The sequence below is a fragment of the Lycium ferocissimum genome, chromosome 10 (assembly GCF_029784015.1).
Source record: "Lycium ferocissimum isolate CSIRO_LF1 chromosome 10, AGI_CSIRO_Lferr_CH_V1, whole genome shotgun sequence".
NCBI classification, from domain to species: domain Eukaryota; kingdom Viridiplantae; phylum Streptophyta; class Magnoliopsida; order Solanales; family Solanaceae; genus Lycium; species Lycium ferocissimum.
This window is the reverse complement of record NC_081351.1, coordinates 26,653,242-26,678,091: the sequence shown is the minus strand read 5'-3', so window position 1 is coordinate 26,678,091 and position 24,850 is coordinate 26,653,242. Positions and strand designations below refer to the sequence as shown.

Genomic DNA, 24,850 nt, shown 5'->3' with positions numbered 1-24,850 from the left:
GTTAAAAAAACGATAATTTTTTATAGTTGGAAATTGGAACAATTAACCTTGCAATGCTTATTTTATACCTTAATGAGAATACAAATGAGAAGTATAGCCACACAAATGCTATGACATCTAGTCCTACTTTTGCCCCTAAAAATTGGGAAGACAACATTTGAAATCAACTGATTTTGGAGAATTAGGTGTTTCCTCACATAATAAATAGTACAAAATGCCATGCATACAACATATTGCACCAGAGGAGGTCGAAAATCATGTTCAAATGCAAATCCCTGGTTCCGATAGAATTATAGTCCTCAATCTGCCTGAAAGCAGTCCATTTTCACGTCCGTAACATCTAGTTGCAATATCTCTGTTCTGCAACCAAGAATTGAACCAATACTGCAGTATACAAAAAGATTTGTAAATTTATGGTTGAAGAATTGACAAGTAGATCCACAGAGCTGAACAATTGGATACGATGTCTCACAGACTAAATTATGCCCTCCTATTGTTGACAAGAACAGCGAAAGGCTCCTCATCCAAATCCATACAACATTTAAATATAAGTTATTGACCATGAATTAAAACACAAGCATAAATCAGCACAGTTGGTGTCACTGATAATTTCGTCACTATAAATTCAGCAAATTATAAATATTTCGTCACTCTCTATGGGCCCCCTCAGAATACATCATTTCTGGGGAAGCTTTTTTTTATTTAATTATTTCTGGGAAAGATGATATGATATGAGCTTAAATGAAATGAGGATTCATATAGCCGACCCTAACTTGTTTGGGCTTGAGGCTTAGTTGTTGTAAATATTTCTGGGGAAGCATTTAATGATGAGAATAAAGTAGACGACTAATAACAACCACATAATGGTAAAGGGAAAAGCAGTAGAAGATAGATAACCACTTTATACCTGGGTTGAGTGCGACCAAAATCCCCATGAACAAATTCTTTGATATACGTCCCAGCCTGTAAAAGATAACGGTCACTCCATTATGTTCATTTACAATAATTTTGAAAGAACTCATTAGCCCTTAGAGAAATCATGCATTACAGAAATGACACTGTAAAAGGATTCAAAAGAGGTTAAGAATCCTCAAGCCTTGGACCAACCTATGTTTCAAGATCAAAGGAGACACAACAACATACCCAGTGTAATCCCACAAGTGGCTCTGGGAGGGTAAGATGTACGCAGACCTTACCCCTACCTTGTGGGGGTAAAGAAGCTGTTTCCAGTAGACCCTCGGCTCGGAGATCAAATAGTTTCAATTCTTCTTAACTTCAATACCTCATACTAATCCTTATTTCAAAAACAACAAAATTTAAAACACTATCTAACCACCTTTGTACTTCCATAATCTAAATTTATACAACTTAACATTTTAAGCCAACAAAGAGTGGACCAATTTACATAATCTAAAAGGCTTAATCAATTATATGAAGTGACACAACAGTTATGATTTGAAACAGAGGCATTGACAATTGCCCTCTGTCTTTAAAATCGACACCACTAATAAGGCATTATCATTCCAATATCAAAAGAAAAACAAGTTGCCAACTCCAAAGAGATTTGAGATAGCTATTTATTAATTTATTCTCTTTCTCAAAAAACGTAGTTAGAGAAAAACAAAGTAATGTCAACTGTAGATGGTAACCTGAGTACACAGATGCAGTAGAAGATATTGTGAGCTTCCAGATATCCTCTCCACTTTCATCCTTTCACAAGAGACAAAACTAGTCAGAGATTGATATAGAAGTAAACCCATAGCTGTTAGTCTGTTGCTAGAAATTGTTCATACCAATGTATAATTCTCTCTCTCTCCAATGGACTTCGGCGATGAAGAACCCTTATAGGCGTGTTTTGAGCAACTTTCTGAAGCCCAGAGGAACGAAAAAAAAAAAAAGTGGAGAGAAAATTAAACAAATCATCAGATAAGATGATCATGGATCAGTCCTTAACAAATTATCAATTACACACACAGTCAAATTTGATACTAGACCCATGTTTAGAAGTAGTTTGAAGCTCATAACTAAAAGGATGTGCTTTATTTCAAAACAAAAAGAATTCACACTTCGTTTCCAATAATGATAAGCTAAAGGTAATCTTGGTCTTAGTTGTTTACCATAAATTTCACAAACAATTAGGAATTCTTCAAACTCTTTCCATTAAATGCAAATAGAACCACTCACCAATTCCTTTAGTGATGATATAGTTTCCAAATCTTCATCGCTGACAGGACGAGAAATCCACACCAATGCAGCGTACTGCTTCTGTATTGGATAGAAATAATCTTCTTATGAGAAAATGGTATGGGAATTAAATAATTTATTCAGCAGAGGTCTGCTGGTAAATATAGCTAATACTAGCTTAAATAACCAGAGGTCTACCTGCTTCTCAGACTCTCCTTCACGCATGAGGTCCCACCCTTGACTACCTACAGCTCTAAGATTTTTAACCCGGACCTGCGTGCAAAATATTTAGAGACTGCTCCATACTCATTTAAGTTATCAAAGACAACTTATAAGTATTAACTCACGTATTGACTTTCTAGACTATTAATTTTCCCCTCTATTTCTTTTATGAGAGCTTCAGAAGGGACTTGGCGTGCATTTTGTATCTCTACCAGAAAAGGACGTCCTGTACCTAGCATCCGGACCTGAGAAAGGTAGTTGAGACTAGAGGATCAATAATCATCCAATACTTATGGGCCTGTTAGAAATTTAGATCTTTCTTACATCAATGTCCTCCCTACCAGCAGCATGAAACTTATAATTGTCACCCTGGAAGACAGGCAGGATGGCCCCACCTACTATTTCCTATGAGAACATTCATAGAAGGGTTAACATGTATAACCATTTACTCACAGTAACTACTAACAAGAGAAATTACTACTATGAAGAGTAGGCTGATACCTCAACGGATGCTTCTCCCATTCGTTCATCATCAATAACCCAGCGTGTCTGGCTGACATTTCTTGAATACTGCAGTAAAGGCACATTTTCAGTTGGATAACTCCATCAAAGCAACTTTTTAAATGGATGTCGGAACTAAGAAGGTTTGATCAACGATAAAGTTTGATGATAATGGGCAAGAAGCCGAATTCACGACTATAGAAATAACCCATCCGATAACAGTCCTTCACATAGGATGATTTAACTTCTCCACAACATTTTGCATCCTTCTCCTTATAGTCTTATTACTCAATTTTGACAGAATTCAGTGATGACAAACAACCAGTGGTGCTTATTAATGGGTTTTTGCAGAGAAATTTATTTACAACAAAGCTTTTCAGGTTGAACTTACTATACCTTAAGATATCTCCCTCCAAGATATATAGAGCTTCTACAACAATGAATGTTCAGACAACAAGGCTTACTGACCTGCAAGTGCAGAAAATCTCAATATATATGATAGAAAAACATGCACATTGAAAATACTTCAAATAGAGTGAAAAACAAATAAGTCAGAGAACCGACCAACTGAATAAACCTGGATGCAATACCTTATCTAACTGAGCCATTAAGAAACTACAACTGAGATCTCGGGACTCCTTGGGACGAACTTTAGTGTCTCCATCTCCATCACCAATAGAGCTATCAGAAGACTCAATATGGGGAGTAACAGATTCCCCAGTTATCTTGAGGCCACCAGTGAAACCTGCTTTGTATGTCAACAATCAGATATACTTTCTATTGCTCCCAAATAAACTATGGGATGGCGACCAAAGAAGCATTTGATCCAGCAGATATTATGAAGCACAGAATGGAACTTTGTTAGCACAGGTAATCAGAAAAGGAGGAGGACTGAGAGAATCTCTTCCCCCTTATCTATTAGATCAAATAATATACGGATCTCTATTTTTTTTTTTTTGGTTTTAAAACTACTTCCTTTGAACATTGATATTAGACTCATACATCTCCTAATATTGAATCAAGCAAGATCCTTAAATGACAATTTAACTGAATACTTCTTTCAGACCAGTCTGCTCGAGGCAGCATATGAAATAATAATATGAGTATCACAGGATGGTAATGCTGGAGGTACTAAATATAGGCAAGGGAAAGAGTTGGAAGAACCTAAAACAGAAGATTTTTTGACATAAGCTTCATAGAGTAAACAGTCAAAACATCAGAAGTACCGTCGGTTTACATCATCCTAGCATTCTCTTTCTAGGCCATGAGATTCACTAACAAGAGGAATACATGAAAACTAAATATCGTTCAACAAAACAAAAGAAAAATAAAGAAACTTAAGTATCAGAAAGAATGAGATTGACAGCAGGTAAGGTATAAGTATCAGAAACTTAAAATCTCAAATGGGAAAAAGAGAAGTATTTTGACAAGGTAGCATGCCTGTTTTCCTCCTCTTATTTCCTACATTTCCTTCCTGAACGTCATCTCTTGTTAATGCATCAGAATGTGAGTATGTTAAACGACCACGAAAAGTACCTTGATTAGATTTTACACCCTGCAAAACATGAACAAACTATTACATATATATCCTTTATTGTACAGGCATTTCAGCTAGAACGTTAGTCCCCAATGTATGTTCTCAGTTCCGAGGTATCTTATAGCACATACGTTCACAATTATTACCAACATCTCTAATCACCATAAAGTTTCAAAATATTGATATTACTGAAGAGGTGCAAAAGAGATCAGAAAAGAAGATTTCATTACCAACAATCTTTGTAATGGATTTATCACTAATAATTTCAAGATGTCTTTTGTAGAAATGAATTGACATTCAGCCTTCTCTTGGAACCAAAGTTCATGGTGGTACTTATTTTTCATATACAACCTGAAAACAAAAATATTTCGGGAGTTACTCAAATTAGATACATATATATATATATATATATATATATATATATATATATATAATGGTGAAAAGCAACAAAATCCAAGTATTAGTTTCAGATCGAAAAAAGAAAATAATATGCAATCATATCTCCTAGCATACAGACTTTGGAGGGGCATCTGACCCAATGAAATTGATAACAAGAAATAAGACTCTAACTCTTACCAGACTGCTTCATCATTTTCTGTTACAGCCGAAGGTAATGAGACTTCAAGAGAAAAACTGTCAATTTGTTGATATTGTTTCTTTACAAGTTCAGCAATTACTAAAGCAAAATCATCGGCACTATACTTTTTCAATAAAGTTCCATTATCATCATAATAGAGAAATTGCAAAATGCCTAAGCAAATTTTGCAAAACTTAGTCTCCCTTGATCTTTCTTGATGTGATTGCTCATTACTAAATTCGCCGTCTGTTTGGGGATGATCAGCTGTGTCAACGTCTTTCTTTCTCATAACATCTTCTAAAATATCACACCACTTTGATATTGAGAGTAAAGGATGTGCACACATGAGTTCGTGAAGTCCAAATACTCGAAAAATGCATCGAACGCATGCCTAAAATCAAACAAACAAACCAAAAGAAATTTATGAGTTGCTAGATTAAGAATTACTAATAGAAAACATCTTCTACTCCAATGACAAGACAAACTAATTACAGATGGATGACCCACCATAGTCAATAACCAAATTAACTTCACCAATTATTCGCTTGTTTAGAAGGCGAAAGTTCCACAAGTATGGCATAGTGCAACAAACCGCTTGGCATGGCTTTGAAATAACAAAAAAAGGACCAGAAACCTACTTAACAAACTTTGAAATAAACTTTTTTATCAAGTAATTCTTCTAGTAAACTTTAGCTTCATAATTTGCAAATAGGTAGTTTTCGTCCACCAATACATTAATGTTCAAAAAATTCAGTCATTTTAATCTTTTTGCAAGCAAATCAATAAATTCAATCATTTAATTTTCCGCCCGTAATGTTCTCAAAAACCACTCCACCAACCACAAGGCAGCACCTTCCAAGATCCATGCACTTGAATGGGGGAAGGAGGACGGAAAAATAGGCTAAGAAAAAGTTGTCCTCAAAGGTTTTTATAATCATATAGGTGAAAGTATATTATTCATTGCTCCTCTCATCATTTCCAGCAAGTGAGATGTTCAACTATGTCAACCCACCTTGAAGCTAAGATATCCCGTGAATAAATAAACGGAGGGATGATGTGGATTTTATCAAAAAGACATGTTTGAAACCTTACTTCCTCTCTCCCAATTCAAGAAATATACTCAAATAGCTCTTTTTCTGTGAATTGAAGCTGAAAGGTGCTATCTCATATAACAAGTTCAACAAATGTTTTTTTTTTTTTTTTTTTTTTAATGACATGGGAACCCGCAGCCACTACCCTTCAGGTGCGCACAGGGTAAACCCGGCTCCTGTGCAATAGCTCGCAAACCACACAGGAGAGATAACCCTCACTAGGGAAACCCTGTGCGACGAGCTCGACCCAGAAGGCAAATCTCCAACAGATGTTTGAAGTAAGGCTGCAAGCATGGATGCAACTTCTAGAACCTCAGAACATTTCATACCCAACCTACTCTATGAAAATGAAGATTCAATGATAAACTTCTTTTTTGTTCACCCCACCCCAATTTCTTTACTAGTGATTCAGCTTTCTAAATCTCGAAGAAGCTCTTTGAAATAATTCACACACTTCTTCAAGAAAGTTCCTGCATGATTTCGTTTGTTTTCCTCGATTAACAAAATGCAATCCAAAAATTCCTTGGCGCATGGATCATGTTCAAAAGCATCAAATGGCCAAGAACACCCCCAAGAATTTCCAAATAATACCCAGCTGCAATGGCGGAGCTAGAATTTTACATTATGGGAATTCAACTTATACAAAAATAGGCAAGATCAAGCTTCTGTTTCAAGTCAAGGTGATTCAATCCTTAAAATTATCATGCATTTTATTATTTTTGGTTGTAAATTACATGTATGACAAGTTAAGATTTATGCAATGGGTATCATTTGAACCCCCTTGTTTCAGGGTTGCTATGTTATACTACGCGAAAGTACAAGTTTTTGTTTATTACAAATAAACTAAATACGCAAAACAACTATCAGTCAAGTTGATTGATAACAAAATCTAACTCAACAAAGTTCAAGTCTTGTCTAGGAAATAAAATTAATCGTTTAATAAGAATATCAATAAACAACATACATACCCCCAACGGACCATACTAGAAGACAGTTCACGTTTTAATTTATTAGAAATAAACTACTGATTGATAACAAAATATAACTCAAAGACATACACAACGAAGTTCTTTTTTTTCCTAAGAAACAAAATTAATTGGTTTATGAGAATGTGAATGAATAAATAAAGGATGTAGATACCCCAATGGACCATAAATCTTTAACGGCGTTAACAGGCAGGGCATTGACGGCTTCACGGAGAAGACGTAACTTGTCCACTTCCTCAGCCGAACTCATGTGTTTGACGGCGTTAACCTCAATTTCACTGGCCATATCGTGTATCACTGAACTGGAAACTACTTTTTGAACCAAATAAATTGCAATGATTTCCCCTCTCTTTTCATTTTTTTTTGGCTATTTATTCAAGTAATGTTTCAAATTTGCTCATTAATTATTCGCAAAAAATGTTGTATTTTGACATTCTTTAATCTTTTGATTTAGGACCCGTTATTTTTCACTTCTTTCCAGAAAATGTTTTTATTTTATTTGAAAATTAACGTTTGGTCATGAAAATTTCAAATACAACTTCATTTGAAAAATACCTAAAAATCTGTTTTCACTTTTTTCACTTTCACTACATTCAAACAACTACACATTCTTTGCAAAAACTATAACCAAACGCAACTCCAACTTCAAAATTCCAAACAAAGTGAAAACTATTTGATTTTCATGGCCAAACGCGTACTTATTGCAATCTCCCTCAATACACATGATTACTCCCTCCACCTTCCTTTTTTTTTTTTGTTTTTTTTTTGTTTTAATGAAGGGAAATGAGGGAAGAGATTACAAGTTGGGGGATCGAACCCACTTAGCTAATAAGACTCCTCATTACTACCTTCATCTCAAATTAGTTGTCATGTTTCATTTCTCGATGTCAACTTGACTAATGTTCGAAGCTAAATTAGAATAGACTTACAATTAAAATTTAATGATTCAAAACCATATATGAAAAAGTACTATACGTTGTACAGTAACTTTTTTATGTCAATTTGGTAGATAATATGTTTTAAAATGTTGGTCAATGATCATATAGTTTGACTCTCGAGAAGTAAAACATGACAATCAATTTGGGATTGAGAGAATATTTTACTGTATTTTAAATTTAGAGTAAATTTCACTTAATCTTCACTTGGTGGGTTGGGACATTGTCACGTCTCCTAAAAAATGGGGAGACCTCGGAGTTAAGGATTTAAAAGTCTTTAATAAAGCTTTATTGGGCAAATGGATGTGGAGGTTCGGGGTGAAGGTACAAGCTTTGTGGAGAGGGGTGATAGTTGACAAATATGCGATTATGGAAGGGGGCTAGAAAACTAGAGATACCGTTTTGCCTTTTGGTTGTGGTTTATGTAGAAATATCATGAAGGGATGTGATAATTTTGTGAAAAATATAGGAGGGTATATTTTCGGGGACACAACTGGTGTGGGGACATATTATTGAAAGATGATTTCCAGAGTTTGGACAGAATATCCTGCCAAAGAGATTTGACAATTCAACAAATTAGGGGACTCAAGGTGGAGAGACTTTTTGGGATTTGAGATTTAGAAGGGATTTTCAAGATTGGGAAGTGGATGAGTTTCAAAGATTGATAGATTTGCTTCATAGGCAAGTCAACCGGGTGGATAATCTTGATGTGTAGTGTTGGGCCCAATGAAATAATAGAGTGTTCTCGGTGAAGTCTTTTTATGAGAAACTTTTGGTTAGGGAGGAAGTTGATTTCCCACGTAATGCAATATGGGTTCCAAGTGTGCCGACGAAGGTGTGTTTCTTCACTTGGCAAGCCACTAGAGGAGTGATTTTGACGGCGAAAAATCTTAGAAAGAGAAATGTTGTTTGCGTCAGTTGGTGCTACATGTGCAACGAGACGGGGGAGGACGTGAACCATCTTCTTCTACATAGTAGGTTTACCATGAGACTGTGGTGGGACATGTTTGGGTGGTTCAACACTTCTTGGGCAATGCCAAGAATTGTGAAAGAGTTGATGGTCAGTTAGAAGAGTGAGAGAAGGAGGAGAAAACAAAGGGTTTGGAACATGGTTCCGCTTGCATTGATGTGGGTTGTTTGGAATGAGAGAAACAAGAGAGCTTTTAAAGGAATAGAGTCAAGTTTTTCTCAATTGAGGAGTAGTCTTCGCTCCCTTATTTTCTTTTGGTGTAATCAGAAAGTTCCTAATTGTATATAGGATTGGGTGGAGTTCGTAGAGAATCATATTTTGTAGATTCTTTATCTTTTGGTACATCCCTTGTATACGGTCGTTCTTTGACCATGTTTATGAATGAAAATACTTTTACTTGATCAAACAAATATGTTGGATGTTGTTGTATAAAATTTTATTTACTAATATAAAGATGTGAGTGGTTTAATTCAAAATTCTAAAATATTTCTACTGTAAAAGTAGGCAATTTTTCTTTCTATTTTTAATAAATATTTTCTACTTTCTACAAACTCTAATATTGTCTAAGCGAAAATTAAATCATAAAATTGACAATTCATTAAAAACAATTGGGGCCTCAAAATTTTTGGGGCCCTAAAGCAAAGGCTTCACTAGCCTCCTCGTTGAGCCATTCATGCCAACAATACTCATATCACAATATAAAAGGATCGAGTCAAAAGTCAACGAAAACTCAAATATGAGGCTCGGGTTCAAAATTGAAAATTTATTCCGCATGCCGTAGGAATTCCAAATCTTAAATCTCAAGTCAAACTAATCTCAAACCGACCTTCAATTACTCATTTTATCATTTCATAACGTAACTGTAAAATCTAACTTCAATCCATTCAAACCCGCTAAAAAAATGCTCAGATTCATAGACAAATCGAAGTAATTACTCGAAGTAGAGTTAAAATCACTTATCCAATAGATCAAAGTCGAAGATCCTCCTTGAATTGCCTCAAAACCGAACTCTTAATTCTCCAAATGTGTTTTGGAACATTGAGCCCCAAAATGAAATATTTTAAACACTGCCATCCCTGCTATACGTGACCGCGAGGGGACCCACGCGATTACGAAACGCTACCAACAGTAGACCCCAGACTTTTGCGGACGACTTTCACGCGAGCGCGACACCCATGAGCCAAGACACCCTATGCGAACACGATTTGCCCCGCACACGATGTGACCCTAGACCATGCTATCACACAGTGAGTGCTGCAATAGAAAAAGTTAAATTTGTTACAGCTGGTTTGAAAAAATAGTGCTCGGAAGTCACTCGAACCCTTCGAGTTGCAAATCAAATATGCGTATATGTCCAAAATCGTCCCACGAACCTGTAGAAACTCCCAAATCACCAATCTGAGCTCATTTAATCACATCTTTGACCTCGGTCAACTCGTATTCTTCAAAGTTACTAGTTTTAGCTGAAGTATTCTAAATCACTCTCTAGCCCCTCGAGACTCAACTGGACTATCCAAACAAGTCTTAAATCATCATACGAACCTACAGGAACCTTAAATATCAATCTGTTAACATACCGCTTAACCTTTAATGGTTGAGAGATAACACCCATTCATCTTTAGAATGATAACCCTCTTAAACAACATTTTTCGATAACCTTTAAAAATTTAATGCAAGGAAATAAATATTGTTATCGTTATATTTTATTAACGCAAGCCTAGCTTTGCTTCAAATCTTCACTCCAAAAGCTCTCTCCAGCAAGAATAGTGCAACTACGTGAATATTTAAACTTTTTTTATGATGTATGAAGCATAAAAAGAAAAATCTGGCTCACCACCACGCATCAACAAAGGTTGTTGGCATTGAAATATTGATGGGGTTCAAATGTTATAGGTGTTCAGGGCACATCTCATCCGATAGAAATTAGTATTTTGTTAACAAAAAATGATAACCACGCTTCTTTCCTTGTACTAGAATGTTAAAGCTTGCCAGAAAAAGTTAATTGAGGGGCTATCATTGCATTCAAAAGATAAAAGGGTATTGTTTCTCAATCATTAAAGGTTAAGCCCGTTAAGTAAAATTTACTCTAGATTATACACTACCGTTATTGAAACTTAAGGCTATTTTGGAACTTTACAAATACGTCCAAAGAATTTGTTAAGACTAGTAAAATTAACCAATTTAACAGTCAATTACAGCCTAAAACAACTAACAAATTTATGAAGGGAACGCGACCAATATCCTTTGTTACGAACTTACGATATAAAGATTGAAAATATACTACTACTATATATTTTGATTTAATATTGGTTAATGAATCCCGGCAAAACATGTCAATTCTTTTGAACATAAATAAGCCTAACTGGAGTGATATGGACGGTTAAAATCCAAACCCAAACTCGCTTGAGATTGAGGCAAATTATTCTTGCTCACATTAGTTCATGAAATCAAGAGTTCATACTTTTCTGATTTTAATAATACAAATGACCCAAGCACGAGAACGATATGATCACAACGTCCTCCTTGTGAGTGCACTAAAATCATGATGGACTTATAAACGTCTATAAATCCAGAATGCATTTTATTTAGATATAGGAATACAAATAATTAAGGTGCCCTCTCCTTGGAACGACATGAAAAATCACAGAGACGAATTAACACGATCAAGATCAACAAATCCCGAAAGAACTGCCCTGTTGCGTTCTTTAACCTTCACCTGATATATGACTCTGCACATTCGAAATCCCTTTTAGTCTGCTAAAAAAACAAATGGATGGACGGAATCCTATTATGTACTATGAACATTTTCAACATACCTCGAGCCTTCAGGCCACATTTCTGTGCTTAAGGTTTCACCTGGATAGACGTGTAGCAAAAATCTGCCAGATATGCTCTTGATCAAGGTGTGGTCACCTCGGCAAATACGTCCAATGATAGCCCTAACTGCAAATCCAAGTGTGCACAGCCCATGCAATATCGGGCGAGAAAATCTGGGCATAGTTGGTTAAAAATATATTAGACATCTTAATTCCAAGAAACCTAATAAGAAGACGGTGATTTGATATTGCGTCAATAGCACCAGATACATAACTAAGTTTGCACAGATGCAACGTCAGGACAGCAGAAAAAAAAAAAAACAGTCAATATTGACTGGTAACTAAGCCCCAATGGCAGATCAGTTGGTGTAGAAGCAAAAAAACAATTGAATTTTTAAAACTTCAACAGAAGAATAAATGAAAAACAAGACACCTTTCTTGATCAACTTTCTTAAAGTTACAAAAAAATATTCCCACCAAGCCCATTAGTGCCAGTTTATAAAATCACGAAGAACTGAAGGTGAAAAGTAAAAGCATTGTTGAAAAATGAACAAAGATGTCTAAAGATAGTATCCAGGTCTGCATTTGAATTTCATGGAGTTTTTAGATTCTGAATTCATTCAAATATGTATTTCGCCAAGCCTCGTCTTTCAGGGAATGTCCAAGAAGAAAGATCAAGTCCTGAAGATGGGAAGGAAGAGTGCCTTTGTTTTTGCTTTTCGTTGCGAGTACAAGAATTTAGCACAGGATGACTTAGGCATTTCAGATTTTTTTTCATGCAAGATTTCAATTGGCCACTCTGGATATATATCTCTTCCTTAATAATGTGTGTGGTTCGCTGCTAACATTTCAGATGGTAAACTGAAAGGGCCAAATCGCTTAACTCACTATAATATGGCATTTGTAGAACTTATAGAACTATCTTCAGTTAACTAGACTTGCTTAAATTCAGATATATTTCCTCTAAAAGATAAACTAACCAAAGCACAATTTTCCCAGCATGCATCTTTGGCTTAGACATGCTAAGCACTATGTCCAGTTTGATAATTTTCTTCCTATTCTGCGACATTGATGGTTGGTTCAACTTGATCATGCATCCACTTACAATTGCAACTACCCACCTACGCCTCTAAGTACTTAATTTACAATCATCAATAAGTTGCAACGCAAGTAGCAGGACATGTTATTTAATAAAAAGATGGTGCTGCCCATGGTAAACATATTACCCTGCAATATTTGCAACCATAGGATCTGAATGCAAGGGATCGAACTGACCAGATAGAGTAAACAGCAAAGCCTGCATCATGTCATTAGAAAATAAGTTCCCAAAGGTAGCATACACTGCAAACTTTTCTAGCTCTACAAAGAGGATGAAGCAGATATATGAATTACTAGTCTAGGTACAGACATGGAAGCATATTTAACTTCTTAAGCTCTACAAAAAGAGCGAAGTAAATATAGAATTACTAGTCAAGGTATAGACATGGACGCAGCAATTCAAGTAACATACCTGCGATGCTTGCGTACATTCCTCCAAAATAGCAAAAGGTTGACTTTGGGGGATTTTAGGGAAAGCAGTTTGACTACTTGGATTTCTAGAGTAAGAATAAGGCCGAGATGACTTTGAGAAGCCACCCACACCTCTCAAATAAATAGACATCCTGCAATTAAGAGCTCATATTTACAATTAACTGCAGAATAATAGCTTCACCCTATCAGTTAAGTTGAAACTTACCGGTTCATGCACAGCAGTTCACCAGACTCTTTCTCGTAACTTACAAATTCAATTTCAAGAAGAGTTGCTTTACCTGTCATAAATCAACAATGCATCAATAAATATCCTCTTTTGTCCCTGGTGCCTCATATTATCCCAACCCATTTGTACCGCCTCCTAATAAAAAAATAATTTTGCACAACAGCAGGAGACTTACCATAAACTATTTGCCTCAACCTCACATGCCTTCACATCTAGTTATTTTATATCATTCTTTACCTATATGACTTCATTTTCGTTTTGTCTTCTTGTTTTTCTTATATGGGATAAGTCTTGCTCTCTTGCCCTTACTTGGTTTTTGTGATTCCTATTTAACATCATACCTTTGTCGTGCAATCCTGCAACGCTCACTTTGTTTAGTATCTGCATCAACAAGATTGAGCAAATAAATTATTCTGGGTTGAGAAAGAAAAGGGACAGAGAATTGATATGAAAGATAAGGACAATGACAAGTACGCTAAAATGCCATTTCCTAAGAAAATTAAACTGTAAAAGAATTTAAACTAACTGACGTTTCAAGTGCAGTCTAGTGCCTAAATTATGTTTCTCCATGTGGTGGAACTAGCATGTGTAGCTATGACAAGACTCCAAATATTAAAGGTAAAATTTTAGCTAAGCTTTGGACAATCACATATACATGAATTCACCAAAAATGTGTTTGTCTAACTATATAAGTTGGGAATAAGTGCTGAGGTTAGAGAATAGTATCTCTGAGATATGTTGATAGGACATATATAAAGACAAACAGCAGTACAACATGCATCACTACTGGTTATGCGAGGAAAAAGTTACTCCTAAATTACTTAATCTTCATCTCTATAGGGCACCTCTTGCATATAAAATTAAGAATTGAAGTATCTAGCCGTAAAGTAGTAGAAGGATTTTAGTGCAGAATCTTACACAACCACTAGAAGGAAGTGGCTTGTAGATTTCAATGTATTGTTGTCCGTGCAGTAGACGGTGCGGATCATATCTAGCAAAAGCAAGAAAATAATGACGTTCTTCAGCTACTAATTTGGCATTATAGAGATTAAATTCTTATTGCATGGTCTCAAAAGTATTGCATCTTTAAGTAAAGTTGAGAAAACATAGAAAAGGAATTGAATGTGTTGTACTCACTGCAAGCCCGGAATCTTTGCAATTTCTGCAATTACTCCATGAAGGAACAGAGCAGCAAAAGTTGGCAAGACCTACGAAGACAATAGGTCACAAGCAAAAGAAATGAAAAACAATTACAGTTACAAATTCCATGCCATTGTGCTTTATTTATTAGGTCAATGAAGTTAGGCTTTTATAGATAAAACATTTGTAACAAGCACCCATATAAGATTATTCGAGTCCCAAAATTGAATCTTTATAATTCTACTGCAAGCCAATAATACCTGGATGAATTCCTGACCATCTGCATTATAGACATATTTGAGCTCTTTGTCATCAACAGCATCCTTTCCACATGCTCCGATGCCTAAGGCATAAATAGCGGCATCCCTATTTCAACAATTACACAAAGACTCATTTAAATGATTAACATCATTAACCAAAATTCAAGTCCATAAGAGCCTAAATCAAGCATCCATAACCCTTCCGCAGCAGGTGTGAGAACATCTACTGCCTTCGGTTCGACCTATATATATATTTTAGGTTCTGAAATTATTCACTTTTTTCCAGAATAATTTTTCACTTTATTTGAAAATCAGTGTTTGGCTATGAAAATTTCAAATCCAACTTGAAGTTGTATTTCAAATTTGGACTCACTTTTCACCTTTAAGTTATATTTAAGTGCATTGAAGCATGAACATTATTCCAAATATTCTTTGCAAAAAGTACAACGAAACACAACTTCATCTTCAACTCCAACTCCAACTCAAGGAATTCCAAATAAAGTGAAAAATATTTTAAATCTATGGCCAAACGCCTACTGAATATAACACAACTAAATTCTCGCCAATTGTCACAAACAATTAGTGAGTGCGATGGTAGTTAGAGACCGCTGACTAAAATGCTAATCAACCTCCGCAAGCCTAAATGCTAAACCATAATGAAACAGAATAAGCTACTATTTCAACAATTAGAGAGCATCATTCAAATGATTAAGAACATTAACCAAAATTCAACTCCACTCCTAAATATAAGGTACTAAATCAACCATCAGTATTCGAATACAATGCAAATGCTCATAGGTCAATATACAAATCATACTAAGCTCCCATTTGGCCATAAATTTTCAAAGCCTTTTTACAAAAATAATTGAAAACATTGTTTGTCCATGGAATTTGATCAGTTATTGAAACAAGTTTGATTTTTTTTCCAAGTTCCAAAAACTGAAAAAACTTTTGGACCAGTTTTTGGGTGAAATTTTTCGTCCTATCATAAAACTTCAAATTTTACCTTTGCATATCCAAACACAACTTCAAGTTTCAAAAATTATTTTTCAACATAGCTTGAAAGACACTTTTTTTTTTTTTCAAGTTTCACAAAATCTATGGCCAAACGCTAGCTGAATCCTGATCCAACTCTTTGAACCTAATTGCTAAACCATAAAATAAAAATAAAAATAAAAACTGAATACAACAACAACAACATACCCAGTATAATCCCACAAAGTGGGGTCTGGGGAGAAAAAAGAGTGTACGCAGACCTTACCCCTACTTTGGGAGCTAGAGAGGCTGTTTCTGATAGACTCTCGGGTCAAGAAAAGCAATCAAAGCAGTTCAGAAAAAATGAAGAGGCCATAGCAATATATATATAAAGCATGACAAGCAGTCCGAGAAAAGAACAGTAACTACAATAAAATAATATGCTAAGTGAAGAACAGGAGACAATAGATAGTAAATAAAAAATGAATAAGTTACTAATTTTACCAGTATGTATGTAGCTTACCTTTCAGTGTAAGTATATGAAGTCTGCAAATTACAAAACAGACATATTAATAACGAAATTTAAACAAGTTTGAGAAGTGAGAAAGCGAGAACAATTAACTTCACCTCGGGAAATTTGTAAGAAATGATAGATTCTGGATCAAACTCAGAACTTCCAGGGCCCGCCATGCAATTTTTAACTAAAGAAAATGAGAGGAATCTTCAATTTTTAACAGAAAAGAAAAACAGATAGGAGTAGGTAGCTGGCCACATAACTATCACTCTTTTTTACAGTGACTTAATTATGCATTCCGACACAAAAGTTATATATTATCATTTATTCACTAAAGTCACTTAATTATACTTTTTAACATAAAAAATTAAGCTTACTAATACAAGAGTAACACCTATCGAAAAATCTAACTTCCGATGAGTAATAATATTTTATTTTTAATCTAATGGATACAAACTCTACTAAAAAAGAAAAAAAAGAACTAGCCCGATCCAAAATTCATATGCGTATGTTAAACTACTAAAGGAAAAAACCAATCCTTCCACCAAATACACTACCGTTGTCTCTCGGGACTCTCAAGCCAAAAATACGCAGAAATAAAATATTAATTTCAGGAATAATTTTTTTTCAGTTTGATTCCTTTTTTTCTTATATAATTATAATGCAATTCAAAATCTTTTTCTATATGATTCATTTTCATGAGTGGAAATAAATATTATTGCTTGTTATACTAACTGTTGGACGATGGAATTCCCTTGATTGTGGTATGCAAATAATGATGGAATTCCCTTGACTGTGGTATGCAAATAAAATGTATCAGAGGAGAATATGACCGTAGATAAGCTTGTCCTTGATTATTTAGTTATATGCTCAACGACTAAAATTTTGGGAGAGCTATTTTTGGAAAAAGTTATGTTCGTAAATAAGTATTATATTGCTTTATGTAAATATTAGTTAACTTTGGTTAATTTACTCGAAACTTTTTTTTTTTTTGCAATCTTAGGGTATATTGATCCTTTTTTTTAATATATATTGAAAAGTGTTATATTTTGTTGGCTAGGGGGAAATTGAATTTTATGCAGTAATAGGTATATTTGCATCGGAAGTAATAATCTTGTGATAAATTTTTTCAAATTTATTCATCCTTCAAGTATTTTAATATATGCATATGAGTTTTGGATCAGATCGGTTCTTTTTAATTGGGTTTGTATCTATTAGATAAAAAATAAAAATAAAATATTACCCATGGGAAGTTAGATTTTCCGGTAGGTGTGACTGTTGTGTTAGTAAGTTCAAAATTTTGTGACTTTTTTGTGTTAGAAAACATAGTTAAATGACTTTAGTGAAAAAAGTGCTAGTTAGGTGACTTTTATGTTATAAAACATAGTTAAGTGACTTTGGTGAAAAAAAGTAATAGTTATGTGATATCTATGAAATTTACCCATTAATTTTATGGATGGTCCTTCTACTTTTATTTTATTGTATCAAAATTACTAAAATATTTTTTATAGTAAAAATTATTTCAATTAGATTTAAATATCACGAAAGTTACAAATTATTTTTCATAACGAAAAGTCACTTAATTTTTTATAAATATTACGGAAAGCTCTAGGATGTATGGTGGTAGTTGTCATAATGCTATTTTTATGTTATTTAGGCAAAGTTGAGTAACTTTTTAACTAACAAAAAATGTACTCTACTAACTTTCTGAGTTATTATTAGGCAAAGTTAAGTGACATTTTTGATTAAAAAAAATTAGTATTATGATTAATGCAATCTTAGTGACATAACTCAATTACTCCTTCCAATCCATTTTACTTGTCATGTTTTTTTTTTTTGTACACCCCTTAAGGAAAATATTAACTAGAGGATTATTTGACTAAATTGTCCTTATTTATTACTCCTCCTAATTAATACTACTCTCTTTTTTATTATTGTACCTTGATTTTTTAAAATGACAATTATTTTGGACCATCAATTTTTAGTAAGAACAATAAGTAAAATGGACCGGAGGAAGTATAAGATTGACAATAATGCATCAAGACCTGGAATCCAAAATTTGGCTCAATAACCATCCGATAGTTAAACATAAAATGGAAAGAGAGTTATTAATATTCCCTCCGGTTCAAAAAGAGTGTCCACTAGCCATTTGCACATCCCTTAAGAAAATATTAACTTCTAGGCAAAAATAGGTAATTTGACTAAATTACCCCTAATTAAGTAGGGATTGAGATTTGGTTACTTAACACTTAATAAGGGCAAATCTGAAAAAATAAGGTTAATTCTTTCTTGATTTGGTGAGTGAACACTCCTTTCAAACCAAAAAATAAAAGCTAAATGGACATTCTTTTTTAACAGGCGGGTGTACTAGTATTGAATTTGCAACCAATCTATTAAATGCTAATCCAAAACTTAAAAGAAGATGGTATTTACGTAGGCGGCTTATGAATATGGTTGTAAATTATTGCTGAAATTCGCAAAAATTATGGGTGAGACAAAAGTTAAATGCTCATCAAATTGCTACCAATATAGTTGATATTTCAACAACTCTTCACCTGTCAATGTACAAATACATTACTATTTACTATGCGCATTGATTAGGTTGTGACCTACAAAATTTTTGCCACACTCAATCTCTGTATGCTAGATTAAAGTTATTTGTATGTATAAAAAGGGAAGAAAATATATGTTAACAGCGATTTGGGTCGATAATACCAAGGTTATGATAGAGCAGAAATGGAAGCGTTTTACCCCAAGGTAAAAATTTCGAGCACGAATCCGAATTAATCAGAGTATTATAGACTCATAAGCTGGCAAACTATGTCTGAACATAGCTTCTCTAAAACTAAAATGTAAAAGGCATGAAATCTGGCAATCTGCATATAGTAATGAAAAAGCACTTCATTTATCATAATTTAACACACTACAGCAATGAAGAAAGAACCAAATACAATGTTTCGTGGAATTGAAGAAAGAATGCGACCTTGAGCTAAGGTCATTCAAATTAGCGGCTAGTGGTACACCAATGGCCGTAGTAGTAATAAGGTATTACTTCTAAAAATCGCGATAATATAAATAAAAATCTTCTCTATTATAATTGCAACTTTGCTTAAAGTGGCCGTGTGTGCCGGCCAGCCACCTTGCCACAAAGACGAGCGTTCCTTGGAATCGGATATTCGTCTCTCAATGAGGTTGAATCCGTGTAAACTCTCATGTATAGTTGTTGTCCGAGGTACTGTCGTGCCCAAAATTCAGTCCTAAGGTTCCACATTCCCACATTGTCCAATGCAATGTATATCGCGGTCCATGACTTGGGATACACCTGCATTTCACATTTTATCGCGTTAGGTTAACTTCTTACCAAGAAACAAGTGACTTCAAATCCTGTTCTCTGTTTTGTTCATTTTATATTTTTACCTGAGCTGTGCAACGTGCAACTGCATCACGAAGATTGTATCCGTCCCTACTAGCTTGAGTCCACTGACCTCCATCCATCCTGCATTTAACATTGGAAAAATCAAAATCAAGAATGAAATAATTAGGTGCAATGTTAGAAAATCATGGGTCAGCACTAGTGAATTTTGTTACAACATACCCTACAACCCAGAAAGAGTAGCCATCAAGATGCCAGCTCTGGACGATGTCCTCATTGTTCTCGAATATTATCTCAATGAATTTCCTATAATCGGCGCCTAGGACTGACCTGTCTTGGTAAATTCCTCCACCGGTTGGGGCATCGTTAATGCTTCCAACTTTGAATCCACCAACCTTGAAGTAGTCGAGGAGCTTAAGAGGAGTATCAAGTGGCACAAACGACACACTGTTGACTGCATATCTTTGCTTGCCATTTACTTGACCAGCAGAGCTGGCAAGTCTGATGGTTCTAGTTGTGTTGATCATACCATAATGATATGATCCTTGTGGGTTTGGCCTTGGTCCACTTGCTGACAAGTTTGTCCTAAAAGACAACAGTAAATAATCAGGTTGATGCTTATCAGCTACTTTTAATCAGTTAAACTAAACGGGCTCCACATATGAGCTTAGTGGAAGCTAGACATACCTAATGGAGCGGGCTTGGTTAAGGGACCAGTCGATTTGAATGGTAGGTCCACCAGGAGGAGGGCCGGAAACGGGTTTGTTAGAGCCACTATAGTGTAGTACACCGGTGGTGGTGAGGACCGGAGTTGTGAAACGGGATGAAACAACGATGTAGTGGTCTTTTGCTTCTTGATTAGCTGTAATGAGGACTGAATAGGATTGGCCAACATGAACATCAAGTGAGGAATAAGTTGTTTGCAATGTGTGTGTTCCCTCTACTTCAACTAATGTCATTTTGTGTCCTTCAACACGGAAGTTAAGTGAATTTTGCAATCCAATATTGGATATCCTCAGTCTATAAGTTTTCCCTGTTATAAGAAAAACTTGCTGTTAGATTATCAGAAAATGTGATGACATTAGTCTATGAATTCTCACGCGATTTTAATACCAATATTTGTCCTTCTGTTTACCTTGCTCGACGGTGAAAGTAACACCATTAGGGCCACGACCGTTGATCAGAATGCCATCAGGAAAAGGTAACTTCTTGCCTCCATCAAGAATTTTTTTCAAGGCCTGTATTGTATACGACGAAATTCGAATCATAAATAAATTTGAGTTTCTATATCTGAAAAATGGCTAAAACTTATTTAATTTTAACTCTTAACTCAAACTTATACATCTATATTTTCTTTTCAAAACAATAATCCTAGCTCTTCAGTAGTGAAAGTTATACAACCTGGTTGACAAATCCAGAAATCACTTGACACTTTCACAATTCACATGACTCTGCTCAATCATGTTTAACTCAGGGTAAAGAAGTTTGATTTGATTTTTTACTTGACACTTTCAAAAAAGAGGTGCACTTTCCAGTTGATGTCTCCTATGGGCCCGCATTACTAAAAGATTGATCAAGGACAGACCCAACAAATTACGCCCCACGAGCAAAAGCACACTAAATTCCAAAAATGCGACTACACTTTACGTTACCGACACTCAAGACATTAGACAACCCATGGTCCTTTGACTATTACTCTATTAGTACATGCAATGTACTTGCGAGAATTAAATGCATTTTATCAAATTTAATTTTTAACTTTTATATATTGACGGTGTAAAAGAATTTATACCGTGTGATTCTTCTTGTACCAATCTCCAATGAGGATGGTGTAATCGTCTGCAGGTTCCGGGAAAGGAACGGGGATTCTAGGCCTGCTGAGAATCCTAATTCCTCCAAAACCACCGGCAGCTTTGTGGAATGCAAGAGATGGGAAGTAGTAGAAACTCCCAATTTGATCCTTCACTTGTAGAGTAAATGTGTAATTTTTCCCAGGGGGTATCGGGCATGTTGTTCCATATACTCCGTCTTCAAATGAGTTTCTCCTGTTCTGTATCCCGTTCCTATAAAATTTCAAGATAATGAGATATTAATTTAAATTTTTGGATAAGATAATTCACAAAATGTAGTATGGTACGAGAACATGAAGAGCTCTTAGGTACAAGAATTATTATTTTCATGTTATTAGACAAACTCGGAAATAAAATGAATACCCCAAACAGAAAAGAGAATAGACTTTAGGAAAAAGGTGGAATAAAGAAAGCGAATATTAATAGACATTGATTTACCTAATATTTAAAACTTAAACAAGAAAGTTAGGTCTAGGAATAATAAAAACAAAAGAGCTGAAATGGCCAACACACTGCGCTTTCGACTTACTTTAAATTATTCTATTGTCCACATTCAAGGACAGAGCACGAGCCTCAAAGAAGCCAGAATAAGATGTAGCAGCTACTTTTCACATGTATTTGACATGACCCACCACTAGTTACATTCAATCTAATTTTTACACACTTTCATCATTTGTTAAGCAGACCAAAGGAACCATGTGATTTTAAATAAATATTATGAGAAACAATTCACGTTATATTTTTACCCTTTTAATCATTTTGTAGTCGAAACTTACTGATCTGATTAGTTCAAACTGTACAATATAGACCGATCAATAAGTGGTTGAATGCATTTGTTATCTCCCACCAGCCCAGGTACTGAGTATCTTTGTCCACCACAACTTAGACGGATAGGAAGAAATCACCTACTATTTTGCCTTGTTAAAAATTGAACTTGAAACTTCATTATTTTCAACTCATTTTATTAAAACTTTTTGATTATTAATGAAGCAATCTCAACCATCTAACCACATTTCGTTATCCCCCTGATGGGACCAAAGCGTTGTTGCTTACATGCTCGTCTAAAATTATTAATTGGAAAACAACTTGCTAATAATTATACAGCTGGATAACTAACTTATTAAGCTGCAACCAAAAATAGCTAAAATTTGATTCGTTGCGTGTGAATTTAGAAGAAGCAACGAAGATTCCGACGAGACTTAAGACAATGTTGATGTCAAAGCCCATGTGGTATTTTTCTATTTTTGTTACTTCGTTTGTTATGTTAGTAGAAGCCAGCAGTGAGTAAGTGGAACTTGTCAACTTGTCGTCCAATCCTACCTAAACCACAAAAATAATTAATTCCAATAATAGCTTTTGTGTACCGAAAAAAAGGCATACTGTCACTGAATCGATGAATTTTGAGATCAAATCTACTAGTACTTGTTCTAACTTGTATTGCACTTCTTCTACTTTGGAACTTATTTACTAGTACTATTCCACGTGAAATTGAAATTACTCAAATAAAATCGTTCCTTTAAGATGACGCAAGAATAAACTAAATGAATAGGAATCAAATGAAAAGAAAAAAGAAGATTCCCTATTTCCCTATTCCAAAGAGACTTTTATTGCTCTCTGCCCTGCCCAAAATTAAAGCTTAGTAGATTTCTGTGTAGCATGGTGAACAGGGGTGGTAATATTCGCCAGAGTGTACAAAGAACCACATTTACATAGTTGAATACTAATGTGTAGAAAAATGTAGATCTATGGTAACATCAATTACCCCAAACTAACAGTAGCTACATAACATTTTGTATCCACTGATGATTTCGTCAATCTGCTTCTTGTACTAAAATGGCAATACATAGAGACTAATTCAAGATCTAGAGTCAATTAGATTTGGAACTATGTGTATCCTGTTAAATGCATACATTATAATTTTTTGCTTACATATACATAGTTCGAGCAAAAAACTACGAGTTCAGTTTAACTCACCAAACTCGCCTTAAATCCGATTATTATAGTGAGATCTGACCGCATAACCTTTTTAACACCTGCCTAACTAGGTCAAAATATATTATACAGTAATTTTTTTTGCCACAACCAATGCACTTAGAATTGTAAAGCCCCGAGGCAAATTGAATATTCATCATTGAACTCAGAACCCAAAATGTATTCCCAAGTAGCTATGCCCGTTAACTAAGAAGCATGATCTTCAATGTAATCAACGCACAAAGTGTGACAAAAAAATGGAATATTGATGAATTACCAGGACAGAAGAAAAGGCTCATCCAAGCTATTGAAAACGTTGATAATGAGATTGTCATTGGTGACAGAGTGAATATCAGGACCAGGAAATTGGCCATTGATCAAAATTCCCTACACACAAAAAAAATAAAAAAAAATAACATATCATCATCATCAACAACAACAACATACCCTGGGGAGGGTACAGTATAATTACAGTTTTACATGTTTGCAATAAAAAGAGTTTGAAAAATGAAATACAGGAAGTGAAAGCAGTACCAACAACGAAATAATGCGACACAAAAAGCAGTACGTAGCATGAGCGTATGATCAAAATAAGCCCCAAAAAACAGAGATCCACACAAAAAACACACACACATACACACATTCCATTTACAGAAATGGAAGAAAGGAAAATGTACCTGTTGAGGAACTCCAAGAGGCCAAATAGTGCCATAAGTAACATTCCAATTGAAGAATTTGTAAGGATCTTCTGCTACTACTATATTCACAACTAGTGCTAAAAACACCATAACCGCAAGTTTTAGCGGCACCATTTTTTCTGCTTTACTTTATGTTGCACTGAAATTTGCTATAACAAGAAACAGAGTGGAAATAGAAGGAATTTAAAAGAAGAAAGAGTGGGTTCTCGAAGAAGGGGGTGGGGAGAGAGATGGGGTAGGAGGGAAGTATTAAAGTGAAGGTGATGAAAAAGGCATATGGCATATTTAAAAGTGCGGTACAGACTTTATGTAAGTTTCCTATAATTGTCCATAAGTTTAAAATTTACTGTTTGGATTAATTTAAATTTGCCATGTATGATCAATTGAAAGAGAAATGCTCCATAATTAAGGGCGTGTTTGGACATGTAACTTTTTTGCTTCATTTCAACTCTTCTTTAGAAAGAAACTGTTTAATTATATACCGTAGTTAATTT

At 34.8% G+C, this 24,850-nt stretch overlaps 3 protein-coding genes across 3 annotated transcripts; all 3 read right to left on the bottom strand.

Annotated features, from left to right (window-relative positions):
* Positions 1-4: 4 nt before the first annotated feature.
* On the bottom strand, positions 5-7,459 carry LOC132033073 (uncharacterized). Its single transcript, XM_059422936.1, has 15 exons — positions 7,253-7,459; positions 5,021-5,412; positions 4,675-4,795; positions 4,346-4,462; positions 3,498-3,659; positions 3,304-3,375; positions 2,908-2,976; positions 2,731-2,811; positions 2,532-2,651; positions 2,383-2,457; positions 2,185-2,265; positions 1,794-1,867; positions 1,650-1,710; positions 908-963; positions 5-384 (listed from the first exon to the last, which is right to left on the bottom strand). The coding sequence occupies exons 1-15, from the start codon at positions 7,382-7,384 to the stop codon at positions 300-302; spliced, it is 1,698 nt and encodes a 565-aa protein (XP_059278919.1). The 5' UTR covers positions 7,385-7,459; the 3' UTR covers positions 5-299.
* Positions 7,460-11,441: 3,982 nt separating this feature from the next.
* LOC132035262 (enoyl-CoA hydratase 2, peroxisomal-like) lies at positions 11,442-16,737 on the bottom strand. The gene is made up of 11 exons (XM_059425533.1): positions 16,578-16,737; positions 16,474-16,496; positions 14,976-15,081; positions 14,713-14,783; positions 14,494-14,566; positions 13,917-13,956; positions 13,555-13,627; positions 13,330-13,480; positions 13,046-13,116; positions 11,820-11,993; positions 11,442-11,732 (listed from the first exon to the last, which is right to left on the bottom strand). Exons 1-11 carry the CDS (start codon positions 16,638-16,640, stop codon positions 11,645-11,647), a joined length of 933 nt encoding a protein of 310 aa, XP_059281516.1. The 5' UTR covers positions 16,641-16,737; the 3' UTR covers positions 11,442-11,644.
* A 2,608-nt stretch (positions 16,738-19,345) lies between these two features.
* LOC132033071 (L-ascorbate oxidase homolog) lies at positions 19,346-24,603 on the bottom strand. The gene is made up of 8 exons (XM_059422933.1): positions 24,336-24,603; positions 23,936-24,045; positions 21,630-21,900; positions 20,973-21,075; positions 20,525-20,870; positions 20,060-20,422; positions 19,882-19,960; positions 19,346-19,786 (listed from the first exon to the last, which is right to left on the bottom strand). Exons 1-8 carry the CDS (start codon positions 24,468-24,470, stop codon positions 19,574-19,576), a joined length of 1,620 nt encoding a protein of 539 aa, XP_059278916.1. The 5' UTR covers positions 24,471-24,603; the 3' UTR covers positions 19,346-19,573.
* Between the last annotated feature and the right edge of the window lie 247 nt (positions 24,604-24,850).